The sequence below is a fragment of the Amaranthus tricolor genome, chromosome 10 (genome assembly GCF_026212465.1).
Source record: "Amaranthus tricolor cultivar Red isolate AtriRed21 chromosome 10, ASM2621246v1, whole genome shotgun sequence".
NCBI lineage: Eukaryota > Viridiplantae > Streptophyta > Magnoliopsida > Caryophyllales > Amaranthaceae > Amaranthus > Amaranthus tricolor.
In genome coordinates, this window is record NC_080056.1 from 22,961,020 (window position 1) to 22,978,519 (window position 17,500).

General features: G+C 41.0%; 2 protein-coding genes across 4 annotated transcripts in view; one reads left to right on the forward strand and one right to left on the reverse strand.

Annotated features, from left to right (window-relative positions):
• LOC130825433 (uncharacterized) overlaps window positions 1-17,500 on the forward strand; it is a 19,359-nt gene that overhangs the window by 1,118 nt on the left and 741 nt on the right. Inside the window, exons 1-12 of one of the 3 annotated variants that reach the window (XM_057690662.1) lie at window positions 10,204-10,826; window positions 12,527-12,648; window positions 12,807-12,950; window positions 13,510-13,689; window positions 13,842-13,928; window positions 14,701-14,802; window positions 14,884-14,919; window positions 15,133-15,159; window positions 15,250-15,312; window positions 16,603-16,869; window positions 16,968-17,154; window positions 17,273-17,380. In XM_057690662.1, the coding sequence (XP_057546645.1) occupies window positions 12,810-12,950; window positions 13,510-13,689; window positions 13,842-13,928; window positions 14,701-14,802; window positions 14,884-14,919; window positions 15,133-15,159; window positions 15,250-15,312; window positions 16,603-16,869; window positions 16,968-17,154; window positions 17,273-17,380 (1,198 nt within the window). In that variant the 5' untranslated portion in view covers window positions 10,204-10,826; window positions 12,527-12,648; window positions 12,807-12,809. Of the gene's footprint in view, window positions 1-10,203; window positions 10,827-12,526; window positions 12,649-12,806; window positions 12,951-13,509; window positions 13,690-13,841; window positions 13,929-14,700; window positions 14,803-14,883; window positions 14,920-15,132; window positions 15,160-15,249; window positions 15,313-16,602; window positions 16,870-16,967; window positions 17,155-17,272; window positions 17,381-17,500 lie in introns of those variants that run through there. The other 2 variants (XM_057690663.1, XM_057690661.1) reach the window with 2 other exon arrangements.
• On the reverse strand, window positions 4,638-7,685 carry LOC130824969 (uncharacterized). The gene is made up of 2 exons (XM_057689993.1): window positions 5,362-7,685; window positions 4,638-5,220 (listed from the first exon to the last, which is right to left on the reverse strand). The coding sequence occupies exons 1-2, from the start codon at window positions 7,683-7,685 to the stop codon at window positions 4,638-4,640; spliced, it is 2,907 nt and encodes a 968-aa protein (XP_057545976.1).

Genomic DNA, 17,500 nt, shown 5'->3' on the forward strand with positions numbered 1-17,500 from the left:
CGGCTTTAACAGAATTTTTATAACTTAAAAAACTATTGCCATTTTACCCCATCCTGTTAGTCCGACTTATCAAGTGCACGGTCATAACCAAGATTTGATACTTGGAGAATATTTTCAATATTTCCCTTTAAGGGGGGTTCCGACTAATCGACTCCTCGAACATCATGTGAAAATACTTAAACAAATTTTTGACATTTGTCCCCTTATTTGGGGTCCGACTTATCGACTCCCCGATTTAAATTTTGGTTACCACCTTACTTTCAAAGGAGGTTTAGATTCGATGTTTTCAGCATTTATTGCTGCAATAAATAGGATTGTTGGAACAATTCTCGCTTCACCTAACTCTTTAATTCCCTCAATTCTTCATATTGCTAGAAAGAGAAAGTAGAGAGAGACGCTCTGAGAATCTTCAATCCTTATTCAAACTTCTGACAATCCTCTCGAAGATCTTCAAGAATTCTGACAGAGCTTCATCAAATTTCTGACAAATCTTCAATATATTTTCAAGGTATTCAAATCTTCCCTCAAATTTCTTGAATTTCTTCTCATTAACCTTCAAACTGTTCTTCAAATTGTTCTTCGCATTCTTGAATATTTAGTTTTGAATTAATTTTATGAAATTAGCCCTAATCCTTCATAAGTTTCGCCTACTATTTTTCGATTATCATTAATATGGATGTCGCGGCTACTCATGAGATAATAGCTAACTTCGACATTAACTCGGATATCCCGACAGAAATTCCTTTGGTAGCATGTAGACGCTTTAATAAAGAGGGGTTATTAATGAATGATTCCGACGAAAGTAGTTCAGTGAGAATCACCCCCCATTATGAACCAATAAAAGCCGGGGATGAGTCGTCCGTATCCCCTGTATACCCTCCGGAGATTATGAAAACTGCTCCTTGGGAAGTGAGCGTTGCTTTCTTTCCCAATTACTTGGCGCGAATAAATCCTGACCTGGAAGGTTTATTGTATGTAGATATGGAAAACCTTGAAGGATCAACCAAGTCTTCTGGAAGGGAGAGCGCAGCGCCGGTTCCTCCACCATTCTACATTCCCAACGGCGGTCCCCTTAATTATTTCATAGATTTACAAACCAAGAGAGACCTAGACAAGCGTCGGGAAGCCATCTCTCAAAAATAGGGTTTGAAAGACAACATAAATATTATTACCCCGGGGAATTATGACACTGTTAGGTTTCCTCCCCCACACTGTATAGCCGTATATTTTCCCTCTTTTGAATTAGGACTTAGGTTTCCTCTTCACCCGTTTTTTAGGGAGGTGTTAGAGTTTTTGAACGTTTCAATGCTCGAGTTATACCCAAACGCCTGGGGCTGTATGGTGGCATTTTTGATCTTGTGTAAAGTTTTGGCCGTGCCACCAACACTCACCGCCTTTAGATATATATTTAGAGCCCGCCTATGTAACTCTCAATCATACGGCTGCGGCTGGATAACTTTTACCCACCGTCGTGGACTGAAGATAGTCCATGACCTCCCCGATAACCAAAAGGGGTATAGGACTAAATTTGCCTACCTATATAATTCGGAAGGATGGAACATCAAGACATCCTTCGACATCAAACCCAACCTTTCGGGTTTCAATAATGGAATCCCGCAATGTTCTCTTAGCGACGCGGTAATAATTGAGTATGCAAAGATGGACGTTTAACTGGGAAGGAAACCCATGAACGTCCAGCTCAACTGGATACCAGGTCGTCCTGAGTTGGAGAATGAGAACCTCCTCTCAGCATTCGGCATCAGCTTGGCTATCGATCGGAGTAAGAGTTGTCGGACTTCTTCCTTCTTTTTTCTATTATTTGCTTGTCTCTAACTCGTGGTTTTGCAGCGATAGCCAAGGAAAACCTTCGAGCAAAAGATCCGGAACTCATGAAGAAATTCAGTGTCATGAGATTTGCTCAAGGGGCCATCCAACGGCCTCCGGAGAAACCTCTACCTCTTCCGCCAAAGGTATAACTTTCTTCATTCTTCCCGAACTATAGTGGATTTCTTTGATTTCTTCTAATTTTTTTCTCTTATAGGACTCTACAACGGCGGAGAAGGGGCTGGACGAGGTCCCCTGCGAAGAGGAGGCTCTCCGGCTCCTTGAGGAGAGGAGACAGGTCCATATTCCCGATGACTCTCAGAGGGTAATCCCTTCTAAGAAGAGGGAATCGAAGAAAAGGGAGAGGAAGAGAAAGAGAGTCTCTTCCTCCCATGAGGAGAGTGCCTCAATAAAGGCCTCGGCGGGAACAACAATAATGTCAGCCGTACCTCTGCAAATGAGGTCGGTGGAAGAGGAGGTGGCTTCACCTCAAGCTAAGGCGTCCCCTGTCCTGAGCCGGGGCAAAGAGAAGGTGGGGGAATCGGCCGCGGCTCCTAAAGCCAAGGTGGAAGAGGTGTATCGTCGTCGGGAGGTTCTTCCTTTCCGTCACGACACCCCTTTCACCGACTTGGGCCATAAGGGCATGATAACCCGATTTAATAGGGCGACTTCTCACTTGATCAGCCAAGTGGATGTTGATCTCTTGGAGTCCCTTTCCCCCACCGATAGGGTCCGTCAACTCCAAGTTTTCGCGGCTGAGGTAACTTCCTTCCTCTTATATCTTCTTAAGTTTAACTGTCTAGATTTTGATTTATTCTTTTTGAGCTCAACCTCAGTCGCCAAAGCGCCGCGGACAGGGAGACTCTGGCTGCCTTATCCTCCCGCTGCGATGAGCAGGACGAGGAGCTTCAAAAGCTCCGAGATGAACTGCCGGGCTTAAAGGAAAAGCTGGCTAAATGTTCTAAGCTGAAGGAGCGTTTAGTCAGAACTAAGCAGTGGCGGGAGAGGGCGAGGAAGCAACTGGAGGAGACCGTCGAGAGTCTGGACGCGGCTTCCAATAAATCGGCAACCCTCGGCCACGAAATTGGTCACCTGATGGATGTTCATGCTAAACTGGTTCATCAGAACCAGTGTCTTTTGGAACAGGTGTCGGCTGATTCGGCCAAATTCAAGACTTTGCTATCCGCGACTCGGATTTATAAGACCAGCTTGGGGAGACGAGCCCGGATAGCTAGGGATTGGCTTACTTCGGACGAACCGGAAGCGTCGAGTTTCTTAGGGAGTCTGACAGCAGAAATGGTGGGCACGGGGTCCACAATTACTAAAGAGAGGTACCGTCTGGCTGTCGCGGAGTTAGGCGTTGACTTCGATTCCCTCAAACAAAAGGCATATGTCAAGGGGGACGAAGCTTTGGCCAACCTAGCTCCAATTTTGGAACGGGAGTCCGCGGTACTGGTGGACATTAACTGGGATGAGGAAGAGGCAAGGGCTTGGTTGGAGAGGGTTGATGTCGCGGCTGAGAAGGAGGCATTATACCTTGATCTGGATAAACTAACTCTCTCCCCTCCTTCGACCTCGGGGACCCCTGAGAACTTGGCGCTTTCCCAACTGGAGAGTTTATGCTTAGACTTGTCAAATCTCCTCATCGATGAAGGAAGAAACCTCCAAGGTTTGTCCAAGGAGCTATCCGGGATTGAAGTGGAGCCATTCAATGTTGAAGATTTTGTGAGCTTCACTCCAAGTCTTGAGGAGGGGGCGGCCGATTCTCCTCCGTTGCCGGCCCAGGACACTGAGGGGGACGTCGATACCTTTTTGGCTAATGTTTTGTTTTTGTAATATTAAGTAGAAATTTTTGTAATTTTAACTTGTAACCTTGAATATGATCACTTTGTGCGCCGAATTATTTTGATGATTAATGATTATTCGAACGTCTTGTTTAAGTATTTCAAATTCTCTTTCATTAGCCGCGACTTCTTTCCATCAATAGGCGAGAAACATCCTTTAATTGAGGTCACGGCTAAAAGATATTTACTTAGAGTAGATTCGACAACTTCAGCCTTGGAACCAATTTGAGGGTCCGACTTGTCGATGTCACGGCTGGGTGACCTTAAAAATTTACTTGGTCTGATTTTGAACTCAGGACCCCTATCATGGGGTCCGACTTGTCGACGTTGCGGCCAGGAAAAATTCAGCTAAATATTTATTCGGAATGATTTTGAACTTGGGACCCCAATCTGATGGTCCGACTTGTCGATGTCCCGGTTGGGAAACATTTTATCGAATAACTTAGAATATTTTTGAAGTTTGGGACCCCAATCTGGGGGTCCGACTTGTCGATGTCCCAGTTGGGAAACATCTTAGTGAGTAACTTAGAATATTTTTGAAGTTTGGGACCCCAATCTAGGGGTCCGACTTGTCGATGTCCCGGTTGGGAAACATCTTAGTGAATAACTTAGAATATTTTTGAAGTTTAGGACCCCAATCTGGGGGTCCGACTTGTCGATGTCCCGGTTGGGAAACATCTTAGTGAATAACTTAGAATATTTTTGAAGTTTGGGACCCCAATCTGGGGGTCCGACTTATTGACATAACTGAATTTTATAAGATTTGCAATATTACCGGAAGTAGAATATAACTGAATACTTTTTAGAGCCGGATAAATCAGAAAAATGAAATCTCGATTATTATTGAATGTAATGACAACGCGACTCATGCCGCGGGATGAAATATAACTGATTCTGGATAATGTGATAATGCCGCGGGATGAACTTGTAATGACATTAATGATCAGACTGGCCTCTTGCGAATCTTATTTAAATGAAGTATTTTTTCAAATGATCTCCATTCCATGGGCGGGGTAGCTTCTTTCCCTTCATGTCTTCTAGTTCAAATGTTCCAGGCTTGATGATACAGACGATTTTGAACGGACCATCCCAGTTGGCTCCAAGCTTTCCTTTCTCTACGATCTTCCCTATGGCCTCGACTTTGCGTAGGACATAGTCCCCCACATGAATATGTTTGGTTTTGACGAGCCGGTTGAAGCTGCGAATCATTTTTTGCTTTTGGGCCATTGACCTTAATAATGCGTTCCCCCGTGTTTCTGGAAGAAGATCCAGGTTCTCCCTTTTTCTCTGTTCATTCTCGTCGTGTGAGTAGTAGGTGACCCTTGTGGAGGGTATGCCTATCTCTACTGGAAGCATTGCTTCAGATCCGTATACCAGAGAGAGTGGGGTATGCCCCGTTGCTTCTTTGACGGTTGTTCGGCTTGCCCACAAGATGCCGGGTAGTTCTTCATCCCAAGTACCTTTAAGTCCTTCTATCTTCTTTTTGATACCGTTCAGGATCTCTTTGTTTGCTGATTCGACTTGCCCATTTGTTTGTGGCCGAGATACGGAGCTGAAACGGATTTGAATACCAAACTTATCACAGTATTGTGTTGTGTTTGTACTGATAAACTGTCTCCCATTGTCAGTGATGATCACGCGAGGAATACCGTATCTTGTAATGATATTTCGCCATATAAACTGACAGACTTACTTGTCTGTGATTGAGCTAAGGGCTTCTGCTTCTACATACTTGGTGAAATAATCAATGTCCACAATGATAAAAATCCGTTGCCCCTTTGCGGGGGGAAAGGGGCCAAGGAGATCCATGCCCCACTTGTCGAAAGGCAGAACGGCTTGCATGACGGTCAAGTAATTTGAGGGCTTCCTTCCTATCTTTGAGTGGTACTGACATTCGGGACATCGTTTGATCAATTTTTCCGCGTCTTCACGCAGTGAAGGCCAATAATATCCGCTTCGGAGTACTTTTCCAATGACAGTTCGTACACCCTGATGTATACCGCATTCGCCTTCGTGTATCTCGCGAAGGATGTAATTTCCTTCTTCAGGGGAAACACATTTTAAGAGGGGATGAGTGTATGACTTTTTGTAGAGTGTTCCCTCGTAGAGTTCGAACCATCTAGCCTTCCTCTGGAACACTTTTGCTTGATTTTCATCCTGGGGAAGCGTCTGGTTTTGCAAAAATTCGATGTAGGGTTCCATCCACGTTTCTGACCTGTCAATGGTGTTGACCATGTGGTTGATACTGGGGTTTGGAAGCACTTCCCAGATGATGTCACGAGCCGCGGATGTTTCTGCTGAGCTGGCGAGTTTCGCCAGAGAATCGGCCTGTGCATTTTGGGATCTCGGGATGTGGATCAACGTGAACTTGTCGAATTTTTGAACAAATCCTTTTACTTGCTGTAAGTACATTTTCATGCTGTCATCTTTGGCTTCAAATTCCCCATTGACTTGTCCAACTATTAGTTGGGAGTCAGAAAACGCGGACAGTACTTTGGCTTCTGCCTCGTAGCAGATTTTCAATCCCATCAGTAATGCTTCGTATTTGGCCTCATTGTTGGATGCCGCGAACTCGAATCTGACCGCCCTTTCCATACGGACCCCAGCGGAAGACACAATGAGGAGACCAGCCCCACTTGCTGATTGCGTTGAGGACCCATCTACATACAACTTCCATTCTTGATTAGGCTCAAGAAGTTGGGGGACGGTACTTTCGGCGATGAAATTCGCCAAGGCTTGTGCTTTGATCGCCGTTCGTGGTTCGTATTCGATGCCGAAATCCGCAAGTTGATTAGCCCAATCCGTGACGCGGCTGGATTTATTCTTTCCTTCCAGAATCTTTTTCAAGGGTTGGCTGGATCTGACGACGATCTGGTGGGATTGGAAGTAAGGTTTCAGTTTTCTGCTCGCCATCACGATTGCAAATAAGACTTTTTCAACTTTGCTGTAGTTTCCTTCAGATCCTCGAAAGGCGTGACTCACATAGTATATGGGGAATTGCTTCCTCTCTTTTTCGGCGATCAATACTCCTGACAAGGAGTATTCGGAGACCGAGACATATAAGACCAGTTTCTCCCCGTTGTATGGCGAGACTAGTTTCGGCAAAGAAGACAAATGCTCTTTCAACTGCTGGAAGGATTCCTCGGCCTCTTTTGTCCATTCAAACTTGCTCTGTTTAAGGGTTTTGAAGAAGGGTGAACATCTATCAGCGGATTTGGACAAAAACCTCCCCAAGGCAGCTATGCATCCTGTTAGCTTTTGAACTTCTTTTACAGATCTTGGGGACTTCACGTCCCGGATTGCCTTTATCTTATCAGGGTTAGCTTCTATTCCTCTTTTGTCAACGAGAAAACCAAGGCATTTCCCACCGGTGACCCCAAACACGCACTTTTTAGGGTTGAGTCTCATTTGATGTTTCCGGAGGGTGTTGAATGTTTTGCGTAAGTCCGCGGCATGTTGGGACGCTTGTTTGCTTTTAGTGATCATATCATCCACGTATACTTCCAAATTTCGGCCTATTTGAGATTGGAAGACCTTATTGAACATTCTCTGGTAGGTAGCTCCAGCATTCTTTAGCCTGAAGGGCATAACCTTGTAACAGTATACTCCGGCATTTGTGATGAAGGCCGTATGTGGCTGGTCTTCTATGGCCAAAGGGATCTGATGGTAGCCGGCGTTTGCATCCATGAAACTCAGTAGAGCGAGGCCTGCCGTGGAATCAACCAGACGATCTATCTTAGGAAGAGGATAATCGTCTTTGGGGCAGGCTTTATTCAGGTCCGTCAAGTCAACGCACATCCTCCACTTGCCGTTTGCTTTTTTCACAAGGACGACGTTTGAGAGCCAGTCAGAGTACTTGCATTCTTTGATGAATCCCGCTCTTAGCAATTTCTCCACTTCCTCTCGGGCGGCCTCTATCCGCTCTTTTCCTTGATGTCGCAGCTTTTGCTTCACGGGTTTGTAGCCTGGTTTTATATCAAGTTTATGGCACATGACGCTTGTAGGGATGCCAGGCATCTCTTCCGTGGAAAAAGCGAAGACGTCGCGGAACTCTGTAAGGGTGGCAACAATATCTTGCCTAATCGGAGCAGGGAGATCCTTGCCTATTTTGATGCGTTTTCCTCCGAATATGTCCACCTCCTCGTATCGTTCTACGGGGCGAGGCCTTTCTTGCGGGTTTGGGCTTTCTAGATACACGCTCATGACGTTAGGTGACTGCTCTTCCCTTTCCATTTTAGAGGGGGTGGTAAAAGTTCCTCGCTTTAAGGTGTTAATGAGGCATTGGCGTGCCGTCACCTGATCCCCCTTTGAGGATTCCTACCTGTCCATCATCCCGCTCGAATTGTAGCAGGAGTTGATGGGGAAAGATCGCGGCTTTGATTTTGTTGATCAGCGGAAGCCCCATGATAGCGTTGTAGGGAAAGGTGAGATCCACCACCGTGAATCGTATGGGCATGGTTCTGCTTTCATTTCTTTCTCCCACCCGCACGGGGAGGATGATCGTGCCCAGTGGAATAACTTGACTTCCCCCAAACCCAATCAGCGGCTTGTCTAGGGGTTGCAAGTGCTTTTCTTCAAACTTCATCTTTCTTAAGCACTCCGTTGTTATGAGATCGGCCGTGCTCCCGGTATCCACGAGTACCCTTTTGACTTTCATTTGCCCAATTTTGAGGGTGACCACCAGAGGGTCCGTATGGGGTTGTTGCAGTGTTTGGGAGGTCGTGACATCGAACTTCATGATCGACCCACTTGTTGAGGCCTTCGGGGGCCCTTTTAGTAGAGTGTGGACGCTATCTCTCGCTGCGCGGATGGTAGGATATTCTTCCGTATATCCTCCGAAAATCATGTTAATAGTTCCTTGAGTGTTGGAACTTTCACGCCTGGCCTCATCCCTCTTGGGGGATCTGCGTCTTGGATTCCATGACCTTCTTTCTACTTCCTTTCTAGCGTCGTAGTCCTTTCGGTTGATGAACCTGGACAACTTTCCTTCGTCCGCCAATTGGTGGAGGATACGTTTGAGTTCGCGGCATTGGGCCAAAGTGTGGCCATGCTCTTTGTGGTAATCACACCACAGATTGTAGTTGCGCCTATCAGAGGGGGTAGCCGTAGGAGGTGGAGTTGGCAATTGATCTCTGATGGCGAAGAATATGTCCTTCCTATTCCGGTTGAACAGCGGATCATTGCCTCCATCTAATAGATTCCTCGTCTTGGGCTCCCCTTCAGTGACATATACGTGACGGGGTCGTGGGGGTCCCATATCTGACGGGGTTCCGGACGACGCGGCATGTAGTTTCTTTCCCTCCTTGATGGCTGTTCTTCTCTGTTCCTTGAAGGGTGATTGGCAGTGGGGTCCTTCTTATCGAACCTCCGTTTTTTAAGATCATGGGCCTGACATATTTCGGAGCGTGACATAGCTTTGGCATTGCTTTATGGCCTCCGCGTATGTCTTCACTTGACTTTCGACCAACTGGAACTTCAGCCGTTGGGCCTTCATTCCGTTGATCAGGGCGTTTAATGCAACCGATTCTTCCAAATCGGTTACTTCCAGCACCGCCTCATGAAACTTTTTTAGATAGGATGATATAGACTCCCCTTCCAATTGCGTGATGCTGAGTAGATGGAAGTTTGATTTCTCCTGCCTTCTGGAAGCTACAAAGTGGCCCAGGAACTTCTCTTCCAGTTGGGCAAAGTTGTGTATACTTCCTCCTGGAAGGGAGGTATACCATGTCAGCGCTACTCCCGTAAGAGTAGTCGGGAAGAACTTGCACCACAACGACGGGTCATTGGTATACAGCAGCATCAAGTTTTTGTAGGCCATCAGGTGTTCCTCCGGGCAGGACGTTCCATCGAAGGCCGCCATGTTCGGAATCTTTATTTTCCCATTACTGGGGGTATTTAGTATCTCCGAGGCCAGTGGAGAGATTATTGGTATAAGATTTCCAGAAAGGCTACTTTTGCCGGCCTCATTCCGCGGCATGGTGATGCGGCGGCTAGACTCCGCGGCTTGGGCTTGCTTTCTTTCTTCCCTCCTTTTATCCACTAGTGATTGGACGCTTTCAGACGTCTTTTGTTTCTTGCTCTCTAAGAAGGTGCGGGCGTCTCGAGAGGCGGTTTTAGATTCGCCATCTCGCAGATCTGTTTTGCTGAGACTCGGGTAGGTTCCAGATCTCTCCCGCCTCTTCTTATTGCGTCTACTGGAGTGGGAAGTCCTCGAGTTCCCATCTTGAGATTCATGAGACTTTGGTATCTCCTGATGGGGTTCGATTCGTTCTCGCAAGTTTTTTATTTGGTTCGCCATGTCTTCTAATACTCGTTGTTGAGTAGGAGTATTATTTATGACGGCGCGAAGTTGTTCAGAGAAAGCGGCAGTGAGGTTTCGTGCTAGCATGTCCAGATCACGGCGAGTCACGGCTTGATTATTAGCGTGACCTGCAGAAGTGTCTGTATCTGTGCTATGCACGGTGGCGGTTTGAGTCGGATTTTTCTTAGGAGCCATGACTTCTTATTCTTCTCCCCACAGACGGCGCCAAACTGTTTCGGTGATGAAACGTGGAAGTGGAAGACTCTTGAAATACAGTAAGTGGAAGTGTGATCAAGAGCAGTGACTCGTGGAAGGAAGCGACTTGAATTCCTACGAAACAACACGTTAGCCTTGTCCGGGTGGTGATCTCCCGGAAAACCCCTCCAACGCTCAAGTTAGAACGTTAATGTGAGATTGAGTAGATGATTATCAACTGAATGTAAGTGAACGTCGAGATTGATATTGTTAGAATCTTGGTGGGCTAATGAAATGGAGAGTGTGTAAGGATACTAAGAAGGATTATTTTCAGATGTCCCCTCCTCTCTGATGGCTGTCCCTTTTTATAATGCACAAGGAGGAAGTTACATCAGAGAGTGGGAGTTGAAGATCATGGGAGACATGGGCAGTTAGTTCCCATGGAAGAAGGATTACCATGCATTTAAAGGGAAGTGGGAAGTTACCAACCTTGGAAGAAGGATAGCCATGGAATGAGGGAGAGTGGGGAGTTGCTTTACGGGAAAGTAGTTAAGGCATTGAGAGGTTACTAATTCATGGGCCATTCAAGGGAGATGGAAAATTCAGAAAAGGGCCCGTTGATCGAAAGTCAAAGTCAATGTGAAAGGTCAAGGGGTAATAAGGTAATATGACATAAATAATTTAAATAAACAAATAAATTAAATAAATGATACCATGACAGTAATTTTCGTTATTTTAGTTTGATTTTTGTTGATTTTAGTTTGATTTGTTTGATTAACGTTTTATTTTCGTTGATTAAAGTTTGATTACTTAAGGTTTTTGTCAATTTTTTTGCTGATTTTCGGTTCAATGTTCGTTCGATTATTTTTCCGGGCGATTTCTATTTTAGTACTTATTAGTTGATTTTAGTTTTAATTTTGCTTCATTTGTTAATTTAGGGTTCTTTATAGTGTAATTCGAACTTTTATTTATAATTTCTGAGGTTATGAATGGTTATAGAGATTGATTTTATCAATTTTGGTACTTGTATTGCACTAATTTATGCTAAAATGTTGATGCACACTAAGTGTTTGACAATATTCCCCAATGAATCCTATTATTTTATCAATTTCAAATGTAGTACGTATTTAATTGATGGTCTTCTTATTTAATATTCCCCAAGATTGTATTGAGTCTCGGCTTTTAGGTTCTAGGTGTTGTCACATTTTCTGGGTACATATTTAGTATGTTTTGGCTGATAATTATGGTCGGAAAGTGTTTACCAATGGTTTACAGTATACATTTTGTCATCGTAAAGTTTGGAGTTTGAACAAAGATGACTTGACTTGGACGAATATGTATGATCTCAATTGCAATGATATGTGTTTATTGTGTATTTTTAAGACTAGTAAATGGTTGGTATTAAATGGTAAACTGCTTGCATTACTTGATCCGAGTAAAAGTTTTTATAGACAATATCAAGGAGGTATACGTTTTGATGGTCATGTTGTTGGCACTTGGGATTGCAAGATAAGTTTGGTTTCAACTGTTCTTGAATAAGTATGACTAGACGAGTCTAGTCTTTTGTGTGTACTCTTGCCCGGAAATAATCGTAGTTGGTTCAGGCAACATTTTACGGCTAGGTGTACTGATGAGTTGCTCTAATGGTAGTATTTACTCAGTTTTTGGAGTTTCAAATTGAGTATTACCAGTTTACTGTCTTACTGTGTTTTTAATATTAGAAGTTGTAAGGAATTATGGATTACTGGTAGTTTCATTTATATGTCCTATATATAATATCCCTTTTAATGTAGAATTAAGATGTTCAGCCTTACCAACGTTGATTAATTTGCTTTATGTTTTGCATGGTTTCATTGATTGGATTGATAAAAGATTATATTAAGATGTTCAGCCTTACGATCCAATTTCAAAGGAAAGGTGAATGAAGTAAAAGAGAGAAATAACTCAAAAATAGTGATCAAGAAGTGAGATTCAGATTACCACGCAAAAAATAGATATTTTTAAGACAAAATTACAACATTAACCCCACATTACCACGCAAAAAGATCTTCGTACCCTTTTGAGATGGTTCAGTGTATCTCTAGTTGAGATACATGATTTTTCTCATTTTAATTTGACAATGACAATTTAAGTTTTAAAAAGCCTTTAAAAAAATTTATGGATTACATGTCTGCAATGGTAGCAACTCGGGCCAACGCTCGGGGCTATCCACTAGTTCTTTTTATTATAATCGTATATCGCACGAGCTAATCTAGTACTCCGTATTTATTTTTTTATTATTTTTCTTTTGGGAATAAGTACTTCGTACTTCGTATATATTAAAACTCTTTAGTTTTTGACTTTTTTGTTAATTCTTTTTCAGTTCTCCCCTATTTCACTGCATCTAAAGTTCTACACCCCTCTTTCTCGATTTCCATAACCCTAAAAAACCTAACTTTTTCATTCTCTTGACCTTCTCCCTCTTGGCTTATCAAATTCTCGTTGGTATGTTTCTAATTCTTCTAATAATTATACCTATTGTTGTTGAATTTCTTTCTAAATTCTATTTTTATGATTATTATCCAAACTTTTTTCTTAATTCTTCTGCTTTAGCTTTTAATTTGCTGTTAAGTTGGAAAATTTGTTTATCCAACTTGATTCAGGTTATGTCAGACAGCGAAAGATCATGCCATGAAGTTCGGGACAGCATGTGGGAAAACGAAGCTTCAGATGATGAAGATGGGAAGACGTTGTCGGACAACGGAAGTCCAGGCGATGAACCTTTGTCGAAGAAGCCAAAACTTGCTGTAATCTTTTTCTATCTACTTATTCTTCAATTATTCTCCATTTTTGTTGTTATGATTACATACTTTTGGCTAGTAAGATAGTTGGAATAGCAAATTGGATAAAATTGGTTCAAACACAAAATCACATAGTATTAAAGGGAAAAGCTTGTATACCAATTTTCATTATAAGCCTTGTAAGAATCCATGTAGTTGAACATAAGGGCGGTTTAATTACTATGTAAAATTAAGAAGAAATTGCATTTTTTTAACCAATATTTTTGATGCTGTCAAAATATCCAATATTTAGAGTTTTTTTACACTAGTAAATAAATGATTGCGTACCAACAAGGGTTATGGTAAGCAACTTGATGCCGCTTAAGGAAGGTCTCGAACCTCACCATAAGCCAGGTGTGCGACACAACTAAGCTTCCTGGTGGGCTTCCTAAATAAATAAGATTGTGTGCTTCCTAAATAAATAAGATTATATACTTTTGGTTAGTAAGATTGTGTCCTGATGAAAACCTTTTATGTAAATCTATTTATGAACTAACTCAATCCTTATTGGATTGCAAATAACCAGAGCGACCTTAATGAAGTCACTATTGATGAGCATTTGGAAGCAATTGAGGAAGCTGCTTTAAAAGAGTTAATCTTGAGAACTTGCAAAACTTTTCTGGTTGATTGCAAGGAATTACCTGGTCAACTTTATGATAGTCTGATTGAAGGACTTACCACTCTTGCTTACCTGTTGTATGACAAGGTACTCTAGTTCCTATGATTTTCTCCTGCCCTCTCTCTGCTTTATATTCTTTAAAAGTTGAGATGTTTCAAACCAGAATGATGACATGCGTCTGATCATTGTTCCTTTCTACTGTATACTTATTATATTGTTTATACATCTATACATGACAGGAGGATTTATACCGGATGGGAAGTTCTCGCATGGTTATTGATCAACAAAACAAGTTTTGGGAAGAACTTGCACCTATAGGCGAGAAGGTGTGTGTGTGTGTTATGTACCGTGCATTTTATCTTTTCCCTTTTGGTCAAAAACTGGTATTAGCAATTAGCAAGTTTATATATTTTTTTTATTGGTGAATGATGAGGAAAAAGTTGTACTCTTTTTTCCTCTTTTTTTTTTGGTTTTTTTTTTTTGTAAAGGATTATTTACATGTCAAATAGGCATGTGGTATTCAGACGTTGATTTTATTTTTTAAATGTAATGCCATTACTAAGAGTGGTATTTTTGATTTGTTACTTTATCGTCTTAAAAACGTCTAAACACCTTTTGAGGTGCGTAGATGGATTGTATGAAACCACATGCCTAATTCAATATTTGGAGCTTAAAAGCTCAAAATTCAATAGATTTTATAGTAGAAATAAGTTATTTTATCTTATCACTTGTAGAGGATTAAAGGAAGCTATAGGAAAGTAGTGCCACTGTATCTCCGTTGCAAGTTTATTCAATCAATTATGTATTTTTGCTTTTTTCACGAATGAATAAATTTATGAGTTTTACAAGTGAATATACCATAAAAAAGTTTTAGTCAATCAGTAATTATGTATTTTTACTTTTTTCACGAATGAATAAATTTATGAGTTTTACAAGTGAATATACCATAAAAAAGTTTTAGTCAATCAGTGCCATATCATGGAGTATAAGTGATTAAGTGCCTTTTACCGTAATTGACTCTGCTACTCTTTCATCCAAGCCAGTTCAAGCTCTCAAATATCAATAATTTATGTTTTATTTATTTTCTTTTTTTTGCAGAATGAATCAGTTTTTGAGTTTTGCAAGTGGATTTTCTATAAAAAGGTTGGCCCGGAAAGATACTCTTTGTTGACGGAACATGATCTTGGCAGAATGGTTTCGGTAAAGCTTTGAAATATTGATGTCATTTACCATTTTCATGTGATGATTCCATCCCTTCTGATGTTTGCTTTCACTGTGCAGCGTTATAGCAGTCTCTCATATGAGAAGCCTTATACGGTATGTGCATATACCAGTTAAGATTTTGCGCATCTTGGTGCATAGATGATTGTATGAATAAATTGGTTAATTGCTTTAGTAAGATATGACTTTATGCTAGACAATAAGCTGAATGCTTTCTTTGAATTTGAGAAGATTTTAGTGTACCTATTTTTCATAGGAACCTTAGCCTGTGTGGCTGTATATTGACTTTGTTTTTTGTTGTTGCCCCAGTATTATCGCGTCGAGGAAAATATGAAGGTAGCATGGTTTTCTTGCTTTTCTGCTAACTACGGACTACCAGGCTTTTTTGTTATGTTCACAATTTGCTGAGCTTGTTTGTAATGACAGAGTACTGTTGATGATGACATTCTGAAAGCAATCAGAAAAGTAAAGCTTTGTCCAAGATTATCGGTAAAATTCTAAATACTAATAATTGTGTTTGCTTATAGATGATCATTTTTTGTATTGAAGGATATACATAGACATATGAACACTTTTGATTGATTTGAAAATATTGCCTTATTTCATTCTGGATATCTGGAGGCTGTTAAAAGTCTAAAAAAACAATAATCTGGCTTAGTATTAGTTGTTCTATTCATAATACTATGTTTAAATTATTAAAGTGAACCTATATGTTAATTTTTTAATACCTTTTTCCTTGTTTTGTTGCATTGATTTTAGATTTATTTGGATTAAGAATACTCATCTGTACAGTTGATGTAACACCTCTAGATCACATCCAAACTAAATTGCCTTTGTTCAACAATATAGCCACTTTTCTTTAAGGAAGTGCTGTTTTCACAGTTTGTTTGATGTTAGCAAGCTGATGGTTGAGCAATGGTGGCGGCGGCGGCTAATGGAAGGTAGGTTATGTGAAGTCAACATCCTTTGTTTCTTTTGAGAGTGTGTTCAAACACTTCAAAGGCGGATTGTTGGTAGAGAACAGGGCTAAAGTATATATTTATTAAATTAGATATCTTCTCCATTACCTATCATAATAGGCAGACTTTGGTGGATTCTAGCTTAGCTACAGTGGGATGGGAGAATGATTGTAAAGTGGAAGGACAACTTCTCCAACCAATACTTTAATATCTTACTATTAAATTCACTCCATATAATACCATAATATATGTGTATATTAGAGCCTGAAACTTGCTTGAAGAAAAAGAATATATCTAATGATCTATTACAAGTCAAAATACTATTCCCTCCGTCCCTAATTCTGTATCCTATTTCCTTTTTAAGGCTGTCCTAAATTTTTTGCTCCGTCTCTTTATCTAAAAAATTTCTCTCTACTTTTTATACATGGTGGGGCCATACCGACCCCCTTACACTTTTCTCTCTTCTTTTTCTCCATCTTCGTTTGTGTGCATAGCCCACAAGGAGCAAAGAAGTAGGGACTGAGGGAGTCATTTCTTAGTTGTAAATATAATAATATTCTAAATCCTAATAAAATGTCGTCGATAATTTGATTGAAATTACAACTAATCCTATCTTTTAAATATCTTAGTTTTCCTCAATTAGTCATAAGATAATGAATGTTATGCATCTTTTCTTTATCTGCATCATTAAGAGCATCCACAGGTTGCTTCAGTCATCTCATCACTAGCTGTTGTACATGAATGTACCTTACAGCTTAAATTGGAATGCCATCAAAAGAAATGATATGTGTTGATGACGTGGTCTTCTTTCCTGGAGCAGGTTGATCAATATACAGATTTACTGATAGAGATGTTTACGGATCGTGATATGAAATGTCAAGAGTTTTTGATCGCCAAAGCTGTGGAGATAATTGATATTGAAACCTTGTACAGTTTAGATGCTCATTCACTGTCTTTTATTATTGAGTGGCAAGACTCAGAGAGGTCTTTTATTGAGTGGCAAGACTCAGAGTGGTCTCCCCATGAAGAGTTTGACAACCTTCTTAAATTTTACTTATTCAAAATTATTCTATGGAGAAAAAGAATGGTGTGTTTGCTTGGGTGGGCTGTTTTTACACATTCAAATATTTGCTCTTTTTTAAGCTTGAAATTTTTCCAACCATTATCATCTTGTTTATGTTCCAGGTCAAATATAATGTGAATGGTGTGTTTTTTCCTTTTTCTTATATATTGGTGAATTGGAACAACATAATGCCTCTGCGCGGGCATTTTGATGACTTTATTGAAGTTGCTGAACTTCGTCGTAAGGCTGAAGGGACTCGTTTTATCAACAGGGATCATTTCATGTGGGCCTTTCGTGAGAGAGGATATGGTATACTTTTTCTGAAATTGACCTTATTAATTCAAATATTTTTTATTATTTTCTTCAAGCTCTATTTTGTTACTAGTGGTTATTTAACACAAATTCTCTTGGGTTCATTTTGCCGCAGAGCTCCCTAGTATGTTTATGGATATTGCAGCCTCTAGAAATGCTGATGACAAAGCTGATCAACCTCCTTATCACATATATTTGACTGCAGTTGCGTTGTCCAAGGCTGGTATGTTTCCTATGCCTTGTAATTTTGAGCTGTTTATGTTGTGGCCTTGAGGACATTTTACTGTTTTGAAGTGGGCAATCATGTATCTAATCTTGGGTTGTCTATATTGTTGGCTGTAAA